The 16,691-nt window shown below is 36.5% G+C and overlaps 1 protein-coding gene and 1 long non-coding RNA gene across 2 annotated transcripts; both read right to left on the reverse strand.

Annotated features, from left to right (window-relative positions):
• Positions 1 to 6,173: 6,173 nt before the first annotated feature.
• On the reverse strand, positions 6,174 to 9,628 carry LOC135636099 (uncharacterized). Its single transcript, XR_010495806.1, has 2 exons — positions 9,340 to 9,628; positions 6,174 to 6,905 (listed from the first exon to the last, which is right to left on the reverse strand). It is a non-coding gene; the product is annotated as an uncharacterized LOC135636099 (long non-coding RNA).
• Positions 9,629 to 10,233: 605 nt separating this feature from the next.
• On the reverse strand, positions 10,234 to 11,979 carry LOC103988733 (probable galacturonosyltransferase-like 3). The gene has a single exon (XM_009407738.3). It carries the CDS (start codon positions 11,905 to 11,907, stop codon positions 10,882 to 10,884), a length of 1,026 nt encoding a protein of 341 aa, XP_009406013.2. The 5' UTR covers positions 11,908 to 11,979; the 3' UTR covers positions 10,234 to 10,881.
• Between the last annotated feature and the right edge of the window lie 4,712 nt (positions 11,980 to 16,691).

Genomic DNA, 16,691 nt, shown 5'->3' on the forward strand with positions numbered 1-16,691 from the left:
CTCCCTCCACATTGTTCGAAAAATAAGAATACGAGGAGAAAGAAATAGATGATCTTTGCATTCAATTATTTTATTTGATGAATGGACTGGTATTTATATTTTTTATTTTCTTCCTCTGCTGGAAGTTGTTATAACCCATTTTATATATCGGTTCATGGATTGTTAAATTATATGTTTGTTTTCTAATGATCTCATTGTAGGGATATGATCCACTTCTTGATGAACTATTTTTAGTTCTTGATTATATTAATACTTAGACATTAGATGAGATAATATGTTTGGGTCAAAATTAACACCATAAACTTAAATGATATATTTTATTGTAATGAAGATTATGATAGTAATAATGTTTTCAAAAATAAATTGACTAAAGAAATAATAATACCATAGGCTAAATGTGACATTAATCATAATATTTATGATGCATTAGATGTTGCTGATAAGTTATTTTAAGTGAAAACATATATAATAATATTGAACAAATGTTTACGCTAAACATGATAATCATTTCTATATTGATCTTTTTATTAGTCAAGTATGGTATTTGAATCACAGTGAAGTTATTTTGTTAGATATTTTTTATGTTTAGAGATAGGGATGAATTTTTAAAAACCTTAAAATAATACTATGTAATTGGAAGAAATTTTGAGATCAAATGCGACTATAAATTATGAGATAAAAGTAAAATATATAGTTTCCAATTGCTAATGAATGATAATAGGTCGTGGTGGAATCGAAGGTTTCAAATTATCAAATTTCATAAAAGCAAGAATATAATTTGCCAAGATTAAATAGGGATCATAAGGAATGCAATAGTTTTTTCATTACAAATCAAATTAAAAATCAAGTTATGATAAATATTGATTATACTCTCAAAATAATTATAGATATTCAAAAAAAATTTAAAGTTATTGTATCATATAAGAAGGCTTATCTTAGGAGATTACACTTAATAGGTTTGTGATGATTTTGACTAGTATAATTTCATTTTGAAGGGAGTTAAGTGTGCATGGCTACGGACACATGTTCATATGATAATGACATCAAAAAAAAATAAATTCTAAAAATATTTTAAGCTTTCGGTGTAAACATAAAAATCTCACTATTATGTAACAAATATTAATGTCAAAATCTGAAATCAAAATAACAATAGATCTTTAAATATTAAGACACATACCTTTCAATGTTTACTTAGAAAGACTTTTTTTGATCTATAAGTATACTATCGTCGAATCTAAGGTATATAGTCGTATTGATCTATAATGAGAATTAGATTCATATTCTTCTGTCTTCTAATCCTTCGTAGGACCACTATACTCGATGGAGAGATGAAAAAAGATTTATAATATCTCATTGATTAGTTCATATTAAAGGTATACGAGAGAAGATCTATAATATTATCCTCTTGTCGTAACTATATATTCACACATTCAATTATTATGTATATGATCCCTGAAATATCTTTGTATATTTATAAGCAAGAGCAAAGCGTTTAGAATAAGTAATTAATAGAATCTCTTTTATCAAAATCATCTCATAAGGAATCCTATCGTAATTGAAACTTCTTTCTATTAATCAATAATTATAATCAAAATATAATCATAATCATAACATATTTTATCTAATTAGTCACATAATCTAACATTCGGTGTTTTACCTAAGAAGTTTTAGATTATATATGCAAACTATTTTTGGTATTAATGCTGCACATCTATTGAACAAATATTTCAGTGCTTTGATGATGGCTACAACAATTGATGGTTGTGATAAATTATTTTCAATTGTATTTTTTATGATGAAGACCAAGTGTAGAGTTCATTAGAGTGGTTTTTATAATATTTAAAAATATATGATTTGTCACGATTATCAATGATTAAAATCTAAGAATTCTTTTAGTTGTAAAGGAGATCTTGCTAAGAGCACATCATAACTATTACATGATTCATAAAAATCTTATGATCGATATATGAAACAAAAATGCTATAAAACTATTTTAGGATACTGCTAAAGGCTCTACAATATACAAGTTTAATGAATACATGAAAAAATTGAGAAAAAATTATAGAGAAAAATTTTATATGAATATCATAAATTAAGAACGAGAAATAGGCTATTGCATTTATTTTTACCGTCGATTTACAATGCTCACAATAAATGAATCGAAATGTATAAATTCAATGCTAATGATGTTCGTAGCTTACCTATTAAAATTATGATTGAAATGATAAGATGAAGACCATTGAATGATTCTACATCTATCGTGAAATAATTAATAGTTTAAAATCAACTTTGACAGGTATTATTGAGGATCAACAATGGTCGATAGTATTTTTCCTTAGACTCATACAAGTTGTAAATAAGTGTAGACATCTTATAAGATAATAATAATATATTTGAAGCAAAGAAGTTGTACATTTTAGTGTTTTGATATTTTGAGATTTTCATACTCATCATGCGATAACTGGTATTAGGTATAAGCATGTTAATTAATATTTATATTGTAAAGAATATTATACAATCGACTCTTATAAGAAGATCTAATAAAATATTTTATACCAGAAGTAAATATTATTAGACATGATAAGAAGATGGCCGTATCTTATTATCTCATAGAAGCATAGTACTGATTGGTAGAAGAAAAAAAAAGAATTAAATCAATACATAGTGACAAGAAAAATGAAATATTCAAGGTGTCAATAATTTAGACATAAATATTGATCATGTAAATTTCCACTAGCAACACAATAGTTATGGCCAATGATAATTAGATTATATTTTTGGTTGTCCAAAGTAATTATGAATCAATGACTTTTATAGAATTGTAACGTATGAATACAAAATTGATTTTAGGATAAAAGTTTCTGTAAATTCTGATAGTGTAATATGTCATAATATGTTATCAATTAACATTACAAAAATGCATCATATTTTGGTATAGATTAAAAAATAAGAAAAATAAAAAATAGATTGATTAGATGCTGAAAAACTAAAAAAAATAATAAAAAAATCGCTAAAATAGAAAAGATGACATAAATGTCTATCTTGGTTTCATTAAAACTTGACATGATTTTGGCTCATCATTGTATCAATTACACTAAGTCACAAAAATTTGTTTTCTAAACCAAAATTTTACTGTAGACTTTTCACCTATTTAGAAGTTCAAATATAAAAAATTATTACATGAGTGTATTATATTTAGATAAAAAAATTTAAAAAAAATAAGAAATTAGAAGAAAAAAAAAAAGACAAAAATGTTCGGATGTTGAAATAATCACATAAATATCAAGAAAATTTCTATAAAAAAATCTCATAAATGTCCATCCTAGTGCTCGTCATTGTATCATAGTGTTGTATGAATTACAATGCTTTTTATTTGACCCAACAACAATATAAACTAAAACAAGTGTTTAGGTTTTTGGATCAAATTTTTACTATTGATTTTTTACCTATTTAGAAGCTTCAATGTTAAAACATTGCATGAATGCATTAAATTTTGGTGTCAATTAAAAAATCTTATAAATTAGAAAAAGAAGTATCATATGATTTATTGAAAACTCATAAATATCCAAATATTGAAAACTCATAAATAGGAAAAATAGAAAAAAAAATCCCTAAAATATTTTCATATATTGAAAACTAAAAAAAAATCAAGAAAATCCCTAAAATAGAAAAATCTCATAAATATCCATCTGGATCTTATTCAAAGGTTTATGAAAAGTTTCATATGATTTTGACCAATCATATAATTGGTCACATTTGGTTAATATGTAATGGGTAAATGGAATCAGTTCTTTTTCTAGTTTAACCCTAAGTGAACCCAATCGATTCTTAAAAGGTAAGATAATCTTTTTGAAAACTAAGGGTGCTTTATGAAATTTCTTAAAACTACAGATTTTTTTCATAAATCTATCCATAATAAAATACATTATGCAAAACCTGTGAAGTTTTTCTTGAATTGAATCTTTCAATATAGATTTTTACTCAAATTATTACAAGATTAGTGCATGTTGTCACAAACTACCATTGTGCATTCACAACATCTTTATTAAAGAATTGTACGTCACTTGTATTTGCTTGTATAATTATTTGGTATTATGTTTTGCTCTGCTTTTATATAGTATTATTGTGTTTCTATAATCAAAGTTTGCCGGGCTAAGTAGTGATTGCTCCTTGGACCGGAAAAAACTATTTCAAAATGATTCAATTTTTATGCGCCATGACTTACTTTTTACAAATAATTGTATGATGTAAAATATCAACTATCTCTACCCCCTAAAATCACCAAGTCGCATACGATCATATAGGCTTTAGGATAATGTTTGACCTTGTTTGGATAAACAACTTTGTACAAGTGTGCATAGAGTTGCTTTAAACTTAACACTAGCAACTGTTTATAGATTTACGGTTATTCTTTTACCTTCTAAATTTTTATTTTTTATTCTTCTATTTTCTCTCTTTGCACAAAATGTTGATTGAGTTGCTTATAAGCTATACTTTTCTACGAGATGTCAAAATTTATTCATCATTTATATCTAAATTAATCAATTTTATCTTTGTTTATTGAGTTGCTTATAAGTTAGATTTTTCAATGAGATATCAAAATTTATTCATCACTTTTGTCTAAATTAATCAACATTATCTTTTACAAATCCTTGGGACTTATGTGAGATTATTTTTAGTTCGACTCGAAGAGATATGCGTTTAACATCTTAGCTAACGCTATATAAATATGTGACAATACGACAATACTCAGATAAAAGTTATCCGATACTTAAGTAAGTAAATTGTTAATATAAAATAATATATATTGAATGCGAAAAAATAAAAAAACCGTGTTTCATACTTAAAAAAAATAGACTAGTGTACATTGAGATTTGACTCCCACGATACTCTCGTCAATGTGGAAACTATTTAGCATATCTTTCATTTATAAGTTGGTTGGATTGGTGGAATTAGTCACATTGACGGGGTTTTCATATTTGGATCGACGATAGCAATCCAAATACTGTATCGGAAAACAAAGCCAAACCTTTCCTTTCACAGTAACTGTAAAATAGTTAACTTGAAAGCATATATTACCACCACATTACTTAAATACCTCAGTAAAACTATTTAATGGAATATTCGATATATGTTAAGAGTCAAAATATAAATAACTAGTATTTGTCTAAGAATAATTAACGGAATACGAATCGAGACGAAATGATTTCAGATGTCATTAAGTCGGATACCAATTCAATCCACAAACTTAAACTTTTAAGTTATGGGCCAAACCTAATATATATAGTCTTATCCTTTCGATCATCGATAATATAAAATTATTTTTCTAAAAAATATCTTCCTTTTATCTTGTATAAATGAATATTTCTGATAGAACATAAAAAAGGAAGGAGAAATATCACTATAATCCTGGGATAAAAAAAAGGTCCTTATATAGAACATCCAAGCATCCAGCGAGATGTGACAATAACAGATGAGAAGCTTCGCTGTGGTCTTAATGGAAAGAGAATCGGAAGACGCTACTCGGCTGTTCATAATTATAATGAACAAATTCCCAGCTTCTTCGTCTCCATCCAATGCAAGCTGGATGCATTGGTGTGCCGATGCAACCTCGCGAAGTGTCTTTAAATGACAAAGAACATGGATAAATATATGACTTAGCAAACTGATACAGATTAATTGCAAGGAGGGATGAGATAATCCTGAAAGAGCGTGGTGTTTTATGCATTGATATCTCAGATTAAGTGTCACACATTCGTGATTAGACGTGCTTCCACCAGTGAAACAGCGAGTACTGCCAACTAAGTAGCCAGCTCTTCCATAACTCTCTCATCGTAATATCCATCTCATACTGTTGCAGCCATCAAGCTCGCATTAATGCCAATGAATTGTGAGCAGCTGTGCCATGGCACGGCCATTAAGACCTTTGCGAGGTTGTGATCGGAGGACGTACGATAGGCTTCTTAGGCCCCACATGGTGTGGATCCAATCACAATGGCGAAAAAGGTCAATAAACAAGTCAATAACGTGGTGGAAGTGGAATCACATTTTCTAATGAGCTGCCACCTAATAATGGTCGAGAGCTTACGTAGGCCATCCACAGCCTTTTTTGCCTCTTACTCTATAAATCAACTCACATTGGTCTTCCGAGATGACTATGATACGTGACCCGGTGACACACCGATGCATACTCCACGCACTGGTTTCAAAGATGTCAAGATCATACAAGGTAATAGTTTTGTACTGCTAAATTCTATCGTAATCACTCGACAGAGGACATCCACCCCTTACAAGGTCAACCAACACCCTTTATCTATGACACGGCACTCGGCATTCGCCACCAAATAGCTTCTTAAGCCCATCTGAGAATGCCACAAGTGACCTCACTACCATGCATGGATGAAGGGGAAACGCTGAACATATCACAAGGATACTTTGGTCACAGCAGCATACTCCTCACCATGGCAGCTGGCTCCATATTGATAGACTTGGCCACCTGCCTGGCTTTAATTCAACGTTGCTTGCTTGCTTGCTCCCCTGCTTCCCTCCCTCTCTCTCTCCCACCTGTTCAGCTTCCTCACTCTGAGACCATGAGGTTGCAGCACTTCCCTCTGCCGCACATGGTCTTCTTCCTCCTCCTACTGTTGGTTGCAGGGCAGCTCGCCGGTCTCAACCATGCAAGGACCGTCAGCAGAGAGGTGGAGAAACAGAAGAGCGAGCGCTCTGCACCATCATCCATGGGTCAGTTCCCCAAGATATCTCCTTCTCAAGAGCACGACGATGCTGGTGACGATGATGAATTCAGCCAAACTTACGGAGTTTCCAAGAGACTGGTGCCTCAGGGTCCAAATCCACTGCACAATTGATCAGGTTCTACCCATTTGACTTCATCTTCCTCTGGAGATCTAAAACATACAACCGAGTTGCAATCCAGTTATTTTGGTTTTAGTCGATTATACTGCTGCTGTATGTAAGAGATGGATACTACAAGCTCAAGGAATTGTACTTATTAACAAAAGGGTAATAAAGACTACACTTAACAGGGAGTAAGTAATAATGTAACTGGTAGCATGAACAAGAGTCTCAGAGAGCAAAAAGTAAAATAAAGAAGTAGATAAGTTTCTTTATTTCTACTTCCGTACCCATATAGAACAATTAAGTTCTTCTTTGTTAATTTTTATATTAGGCATGAGTGATGATGAGTACGACAACTGATGACGATGGTGCCAAATCCTAATTACTGGTGTTTTTGTGTTGCTCCAATACTTCTAAAATGGTGGGGAAGCATTGTGTGGCTTTAGGCAAATCTAAAATATGAGGAAAAGAACAAAGATTTTTTTAAAAAATGAGGTCTCTCTTAAATGATTGCATAACATTTTGTCCTGTGGTCTTATGCAAGACAAAGCCAATTCAACCACCAGTACATGCCATGTAGGTTTCATGATTAAGCTATACACTTGACATATTAAGTAGATTAGTAGATAGATAGATAGGCAGGGAGAGTATGCAAGAAAAGGCTGAATGGAATCCAGTCAACTACTACCACAAGTGAATCCGGACATGCAGAAATTTACTGAAGATGTTGACAAAGCGTGATAAAACCCATTGAATTGAAGAACCCAAATGAGAGAATAAGATGCTTTCTTTTCACTATTTGATCGATAGATAAATGAACTTCAAAAATCTCATGGTGAGTATAAAAATACTATGGATGATAGAGGGATAAACAGTTGAATCATCCATTTTCAACTCAAGTATCTTTGTTGGGGTATACACCCGTCGGTCCTGCTCAATGGAATTGTAGCCAGACTCTAAATTATACTAGATAGCATGTTAAGCATGAAAAATCAAACAAATAATAAAGAGATCTTAGTTCATATGATTCCGGAGTCTGACTAAAGAATAAACAGGTGTCAAAAGGTATTTTCAGATATCAGAACATTAAAAGTCAATAATGAAATAAAGTTCATGGGCGCATGCAGTAATTGACCAACACATGTTGTGTCAGATATGCAGCAGCTCACAAGCCAAAGCATTAAGAAGCCTACAGGTAATTCATATCAATACTACAACAATAGGTCAGTTGTAACTTTACCGAAAGGGAAGAAACAACTTGATCCGACAGTGGGAGAGCAGTCACCACTATATGGGTGATGAAACATTGAAAGCATGTAGCTAAGAAATACACAAACGAGAGCTAGATGCAAGATCACATGATGCAGCAGAATAGCTGGTTGGGTTCAATTTCTTCAAAAAATGAAATATAAGGGAAATTGCATGAACTCTTTGAACTTGTGAATGTCTGACTACAAGTTCACATATATGGCCCACAGGTTATGAATCCATGGTCAGATGCTATCTGCCAGACCATCTACCTACTACCTATGTGAACAGTATACTGTAGCAAAGGACACCTTAATGCAGTACAAGAAGATCTTCCATGGATAGCAATCAGCAAATCATATTAGGTAGTGAGTTCAAATATCTTGAAAGCAACCAATCCTTTCTCTCTTTTCTTTCCTCCTTACAGATTATCCTTTCTAATATTCATGGTGCAATTAAGGCAGCAAAATACAGCAATATGCTCAAGATATTACATGCTGTTTTATCAGATTCTATATATCAGCCAGCAAAATTCCACAAGAGAAATTGCCAGAATACAGACATGAAAAATCCTCTTTGATCCGTTCGTTACCAGTTATCTGTTCATGTAAATATACATCACATGCATGCTTAATAGCAGGTTAGTTGGATGTCATGCTCTTCTTAAAGCAGTGCACTTGGCCATGCTGTTCTACTGCCTTAGATACAGTAAATGAGTTAGACTTGGTTGTATAATTATTGATTAGAACATCACAACAAGATAAGATGCTATCTATGACACTTTGTCCTTTGCCATCTGATGCCAGACTTTGACAAAAAAATCAAGCACAGAGGAACAAATGAATGGGAAATTTTGACAACTTGTGCTATGCCACCAAACTGGTCGTCAGCCAAATTCTAGAATCCCTTGTCTCTTACAATTTCATTTTTAAGATAGAGGTTGAACTACAAGGATCCAAGACCCCGATTCCGTATCAACCCCCCAATGCTCAAACTCTTCCATTTCATTTGAAGTACAGAACTTTGGGCATCAACAAAAATCATTTCAAATGTGATCTTCTACACATGAAGCACTACTATAACTCATAAGCCATTCCTGCAGCTAAAATTTGATGTAAGTAAAAGAAAAAGAAAAAAAAAAAGGACCATCTTTTAAGCCCTACATTCGCTAATTAGACTAAGCTCGACATCCACTTTTGAGCATCAAACACCATGCATTGGGAACAGGTATCTCACTTGCGCATCTAGGAAGGTGCCGGTGGGCTCGCGCACGACCTAAGTGCGTCGAACTGGAAGGGCAAATCCTCTGGCGGAGCCGATAGAGTGCGCCGCGAGGTCCCACACCCGCATGATCGAGAAGTTAAGGACCTCGATTACCTGCCCCTGCCTCTCAGAAGTACATGACGTGGAAGAGGGATCATCGGCCGGCGTCGCGGCCGCTGCGATGAGGGATGTCAGCGGAGGCGGACGCGGCGGTAGATGAGGGCTTAGAGAGAACAATCTGTTCCGAGATTGTGGACCTTCGAGATTGGCTTGTGGGCTCAGCTCGTGTTCGGGTCCATTTGAGATGCCCGCGGTGGAATAATTTTAATATAATATAATATAATATTTGATACAAATTCGAAATCAAATTTCTTTGTTGAGATTGATATTATTAATACAATTATGGGTGTTCAAACCGATAATTAATTAATATGATTTTAATTAAATAAGTAATTGACTTATAATTTATAACATACAAATCAATTTGATTTATTTGAGCCGAATTAGAATCTTAAGATTTATGACATTGAACTAAGCTCAATTTGAGGAATCAATTTGAATTCAATCAGGTTAATATTTTTTAAATTAAAATCGATTCAATTCGAACTCAATTGATTAACCCAATCTTATGTTATTTATAACCTTCAAAATCAAATTACTGATGAACCGATTTGAACCAAACCGAATATGGGATTCGGTTCAATTTATGATTTGAAGATCTTTATCTTATGTTATTTAAAACAAATAACTCTACTACTCTGATCATTAATCGGCTGCTGATAATAATCAAAATAAATAAATATGAAATTTCCCATGAATTCTAACTTTAATAGTATCATTTAAATCGATGCCACAAACCAAAACCTGTGCCGTAAAATGCTCCGCCAAATTTGGGTGCCGTGATTCATGTAAGAAAAGAGGGTAAACAATGTCTCTCACTCCATCCTTGTCATGGAAGCAAGGAAGAATCCCACCAACCGTGGGAAGCTAATTTGGATTCACGTCTACAAGCAGTCAGCAGAAGAATGTTTACTCGATCACTAAAATGGGAGAGATTTGACTCCAATAACCATCTCTCCCTCCCTCTCTCTCACTCGCGCACACAAGAACAACAATCTCACGAGCGCCCGCGCATCCTCTCAGAACGCCATTCAATCCTCACGGCTGTTGCCGATCACCACCAAAGTGCGATGTGTCGAAGAGCGGTCAAAACTGTCACCACCGCCGAACCTTTTCCTTTCTAATAATAATAAAAAATGTTTTTGTTCGAAGCAGAACCCAAGGGATGTGACACTGTCCTTTTCACGCGTCGCGGGGCCCACTGCCAGCTGTTCGGTCCCCACGTCATCAGCTCTACCACCGGCGCCCATAGGCTGACCGATTCCAGCCGGTGGGTCCCGCGTGGGTGCAGCACCACACGAGGAGTTTACGGGACTCGATCAATGACCGCGACAGCCGCGGGTCGATGCGATCGAAATGGTTAGCCATCGCCGCCGCCGGAGGGTGAGGGCGGACTTAGATGTCGGTGAAGAGGTCGTCGTGGCCGTCACGGCGGAGAAGGTCGTAGGGCGCCCAGAGTGCGTCGAGAGGGCACGGGCGGCCGGCGTCGAGGCGGAGCCACGGCTTCCCCTTGCCGCTCCAGTGGAGCAGGCTCACGGGGCCCGGGTGAAGGTCCCGGCACAGGCCCTCCACGTTGTCCCCGCCTAGGCCGTGCTGGTTCCACCGATGCTCCACCCCCTTGACCTCGCCGGCGAAGACCAGCAGAAACGGCGGCAGCGAGCCCAGCTCGTAGATCCTTGCCTCCCGCTTCTGCACCTCCATCCAGCCCTCGAGCTTTCGGGTGTAACCCCCGGCTCGCCACCGGTCGAGGTCCATGACCATGACGCCGGTGTTGAAGTAGCAGGGGGGGCGGCGACGGCCGGAGAGGGAGCGGGGGAAGACCGGGTCGGACCAGAACCGGTCAGTGAAGTAGGAGGTGAAGTTGGCGTGGCAGTACTCAGGGGCGGCGAGGACGTGGTCCGGGGCGAGGTCGGTGGCCCAGAGGCGGGCGACATCGTCGACGACGACCAGGTCAGAGTCGAAGTAGATGACCCGGCGGACGGAGCGGGGGAGGATGTCGGCGAGGTAGATGCGGGCGTAGTTGAGGGGCTGGTCGAGGGCACGGCGGACAGAGGAGGAGATAAGGCCGCGGACGAGGGCGGGGTCGAAGCGGTAGACGTCGAAGGTGAGGGAGGGGAAGGAGGCGGCCACGGCGGGGCGGAAGCGGCGGGGTCGGGTGGCGAGGAAGTGGAATGTTATAGATTCCGGACAGGAGGAGTGGCGGAGGATGGAGAGCACGCCAGCAAGGGAGCCGCGGAGGTAGGCGGCATCGAGGGTCACGGCGATGTGAATGGTGGGGGCGGAGACGCAGCTGGGCCCGTTACGGAACGCCGGGGCCTCGCGGAAGCGGGGCAGCTCCGAAGTGGCCGGCAATGCCCACCCGAAGGAGAAGGTCGCGACGAACAGGATCCCCACCGCCGCGACAAAGGGAGAAAGAGCCATTGGCGGCGACGCTGGGGAGAAGCGGAGAGGAGGAAGAAGGGTGGGGGGGATGAGATCGGGCGAATGGAGGGAGTATTTTGTGTTTATATTAATAATACCGAGAAGAGGACAGTCTGTACCGACGCGGTTTTCTTTTTTTTTTTTCCAAAAAATAATTAATAAATACAGCTTTATGGCATATTCATAATTTTTTATCATATCAATTACTTCCATTATTTTTCATAAAATAAGGTAGCATAATATAAGAATCATTATATATATATATATATATATATATATATATATATATTCTACAAAATATTATCAATAAACGTCTTGAAATCCATTGCAATTTATATATGATTATTCACATTCTTACAAAAGAAAAAGAAGAATTATGCGAAGTTAGCTTGACGCTCTCTTTCACGACTGTCGGTGTGAATAATAAATGTTGATTTGTGCATCGAAGAAAACTGAGCTTAGTGGTAAGAGAATATCCAATTCTTACGTCCTAAACCGCAACTTTTTCTGCTATATGGATGACTTTTACATCAATTGCTTCGGAGAGCATTAAAGTTCATGTCCATCGATGGGAACGCAGTCCAACAAAAATATTTCTAATAGGCAAATTGACCTCTATCACAGAGAAATTAACAATGAACTTTTCTAGATTTCACTATAATTTCTTACACAGTTCTTGTCTTAATGTCTAATAGGGTGAGCACATTAAATGACTCAGAAACTTGGAATATATCTAGACCACCACCACCCATCCTTTGTCTTCGACCTACAGAGAAGACTCCTCTCTCTCTCTCTCTCTCTCTATATGTTTTCATGAACTATAGTCTTCTCTAATGCTGGAACGTGAAGCATTAAGCACCGTGCAGTCCACTTGGGTGTTATAATTAAATATCAATATTCTATAATTAATTATTTTGATTTGAGAGAATAACATATGGACAATTATATTTAATTATGATATTATTCCAGGTACATTAAGATATGATCTGGTGATGAGATTAGGTGTCAAAGTTTTCCTATTTTTATGATCTACTGATGGATGGTTCTTTCCTTATAAAATGAGATGCATGACTGTTGCAAGAAACATAGAGAGGTTATATGTAAAGAATCTATAATAATAATAATAATAATAATAATAATAATCACGAAGTTATTCCTTGCAAATCATGGTTTAATCCACAGAGCCACATCAATATGCATCTCTTGCTGGCTACGTAAAGATGACGAGAGGTAGACGAAAGCAAAACCGAGATGCACTTCCCATTGCATTCGTCTGTACTCGCATGTGAATTAGTGCTGCAGCTCAGAACTCATATGATGCTCGTGCAGTGATAGCTTGAAAGCGTCCTGCCGATTCGTTTGGTGGTGTGTTGTTGTTAGGTAAAGATACGAACTCGTTTCAGTAGTATTCTTGTTCTCCGCTCAAGCTGTGGCTGATGCAATGGAAAGTGGTCTTCACGTAAGCCATTAGCCATCGTCGACTGTAGCTGTTCCGTTGTCGTTGTTTTGCTGTCCTCGACCATATTCCAAACCCTGTAGATGTTTGGTGTTGATTGGGCGAGCGGCATTCCTTCCATTGTTTTCAGCTAATTAAGCATTTTGATGTGATCGTTGTTTGACGAAGTCAAGTGGGAAAACATATCGGCTTCATGCAATGTTTGATCCTTTGAACAGGTAAAACTACTGTAGATGATCGGTGGAGCAGTAAGACAACTTCAACATTTAGCTTCTTAGAAGAAACATCAGTGCAAACATCTCTGAAAGTGTGAGAAAGAAATATTTCTTGTCCATGACAAACACTTGTGGTGTGCCATCTCTTTCGTTTGTTGTCTGTCCTCTCTTCTACCACACCTCGTAACAAAACATGATGTAACATTTTCTTTACATTTATTAGGATTGTGTCCATGAGGCAATCAGTCTATGATATCATGAATAGTTGGAGGTTTCGGTAGTGCAAGTCTTTAGATTATACAAACTAAAGACACTTTACTTTCACTGTCGTGGAAAATCTTTCGTAAGATTGAGGTTTAAACGAAGAGAAACAGCGGGTGGGGACAACTTTTGAGTTCCACTTTTATTCCTAATCTTTGTCAAAAGCAAAAGCCTCGTACTTTTGTTCTGAATACTGAGCTAAATTTTCTGGTCGGATGAGAAAAGAGGAGTTTGGATTTGTGAAGTGCAGGAGGAGGAGATCCCATCTGTGAAGTATTATTAGACCCCGGCAAGCGACAGAGAAAGCATGCCATCCCAATCATTCCCCCGCTAGCTTTCTATTATTCCTCAGGATATTGCAAGCCCATACAGTGTAAAGACATGAAGGTTTCGACCTCATGAAGAAGACAAACACATTACATTCCTGTGCAACTCGATCAACAATGGGTGCTTAATGTCCACTGAAGCCTTTTCCTTTTGGCTCCACAGCAACATTAAGTCAATTGCCCTTTTCTTATTGGGTAACAGCAAGCACCAATCGTGGAGGTCTAATGTCCACCACATCCATGAAATGAACAAAAGGAAGGGTGTCTTGAAATTTCAATCTGTTGTTTGCTTCAAGAAGAAGGAATCTTTAATTAGCTCCTTTGAACTGTGCTTCGAATGTTGATGGAAAGCTTGTTAGATTTTTTATTAGGGTGGAGAGACAAAGCAATTAGATAAAAGATTATAAACTAAATGCTTGAGCACCATCAATTTGTTCTTTTGTGTCATATTTGGTTGCTGTTGTGCTTGCGGCTGAGTCTTCTTTTGGCCTTCGATCTGGAAAATCTATCTCAGCTTTAGCTGTGTAGGAGAAATTATTGTTTCAAGGACTACGACAACTGGGGTTAAAGAGATAACACCATAGATCAAAGAAGAGCACGTAACAGTGGCACTTTCAAGAGAGTCTCTCTCCAACAATATGACTATCCAAATATGGGCTAGTCTATTTTGCAAGTTTCAACACTCGGGGAGGACTTCCTCCGGCATCAGATGAGGCATGACTTAAGAAGATTTAAGATAACTCTTCGGCATAGGTTAACCTGGATCCTAAATTAATCAACTCAGTATGTGAGGTGGGGAAATGCAACCTCTATAATAAGTGATGCCGCTTATGACGATAGTAGTACTATCTATGGTCTCGCCTAGGTGATAATAGTATCATTTAAAATTTATGACGATAATATTACTAGAGTTTAAAGTTACAATGCATGTCAAAAGTTACGGTACTAGTACCACCATAATAGTTTATCCTAAAATGTTAGGGATTAAAATTTTTGACTTTATTCTTAATATCTTTTAGGGCTTATAAATACCTCACTCAGGTTCATGGAGCATCAATTTTTTAGTTATCCTAAAATTTTAAGATTTAAATTTGACTCTATTTTTTAAGCTGTGTGAGGCCTATAAATGCCCCACTTGGGCTTGATTGATAGTGTATAAGTTTCTGAGCTATTGAAGTATTATAAAATATCATTTTGGGTATAGTTTGAGTCTCCTTCTCCTCTTCGAGTTTAGTTAAAATTCTAAATTATTCGAGTTTAGTTGAAATTCTAAGTCATAGGAGGTGAGAGATTCATCGTAAAAAGAGAGTGTGAAGGTTATCTTAAGTCTAAAAAACGAGAGAGTTGTAATAAGGGTAGTTGATTTCGCCCATTGAAAAGAAGATTGATAGTGAAAATTAGTAGCCTCGAAGAAAGAGGGATCAGGAGTGGACGTATGTTGGGATAACCGAACCACTAAAAATCAGTTTGTCTCTTTTTACGTACCTTTTACTTGTGATTTAATTTTATTTTCTTTACTTGTAATTTTAACTTGATCAATCGAGACTTCAAAATATATTGATTTATCGATCAAGTTTTAAAATTAATTAAAAATATTATTATATTAATTCATCCCCTTTCATGATGTCATTATGATCCTAATAAATGTGACCCATGAAACGATATGATCTCATTCTTACCTTTGCAAGAATTTATGTCTGTGACTTCTATCCAATAAATGCCTTATACCTTCGCTCCATATTCTATCTTCTATGTCGACTCGCTTCATGCAGCTTAGACACTTCACCAAGTTTCATCAAAGTTGCTCCGCTTCTCGGTTTACATTGAGTTGATAGTGGCTCTCGCATCTACCATTCCATAGGTTAGCCCTTTATTGAGTTCAATCTTTACATCGACTTTAAGTATGCTTTCGTTTGATGTTGTCTAAGGTCACTCCCTCATTTGATTTCACAATACGTTCACCAACACATTAGATCATGAGTGACTCATCATCGCTCTTTCGGTCCATCGAGCTTTATAGAGCTATCATTTTGAGGTATCCCTTCAACATGTGGAGTCAATTACATAAGATTCTCCATTTGGAGAATCAAGACTTATCTCTTCTGAATATCTATCACATTATAGCAATAGTTTTTCTTCGCATTCTTCCTTCTAAAAGTTTCAGAGACTACTATCCTCTTGAAAGGCTCCACCTTGTTAAACAACCTATGCATTATTCCGCTACCACGAATGCACTTGCTAGATTATAATTCTTTGCTAATATAGCCCTCGCCGCACCCCTCAAGGACTAGCAATATAATGAACTTACTGCACACTTTAGCCTCTTACGGATATATCCTTCTTATGCCGAAGAAAAAGTTTCTATGCTCCACAATGCTAAGTTTCGGTCGCCTTATATAAGAATTCATCGTTCTCATATAAACCCTTGCATAAGAATCAATTTTTTTAAGTTAGCAATTTCCCTCGTATCTATGAGCTTTGCACAACTCTTTCAATTGCCGAGCAACCCATCCCTCCTTGCATGGT

Source organism: Musa acuminata, chromosome BXJ3-4, assembly GCF_036884655.1.
Source record: "Musa acuminata AAA Group cultivar baxijiao chromosome BXJ3-4, Cavendish_Baxijiao_AAA, whole genome shotgun sequence".
NCBI lineage: Eukaryota > Viridiplantae > Streptophyta > Magnoliopsida > Zingiberales > Musaceae > Musa > Musa acuminata.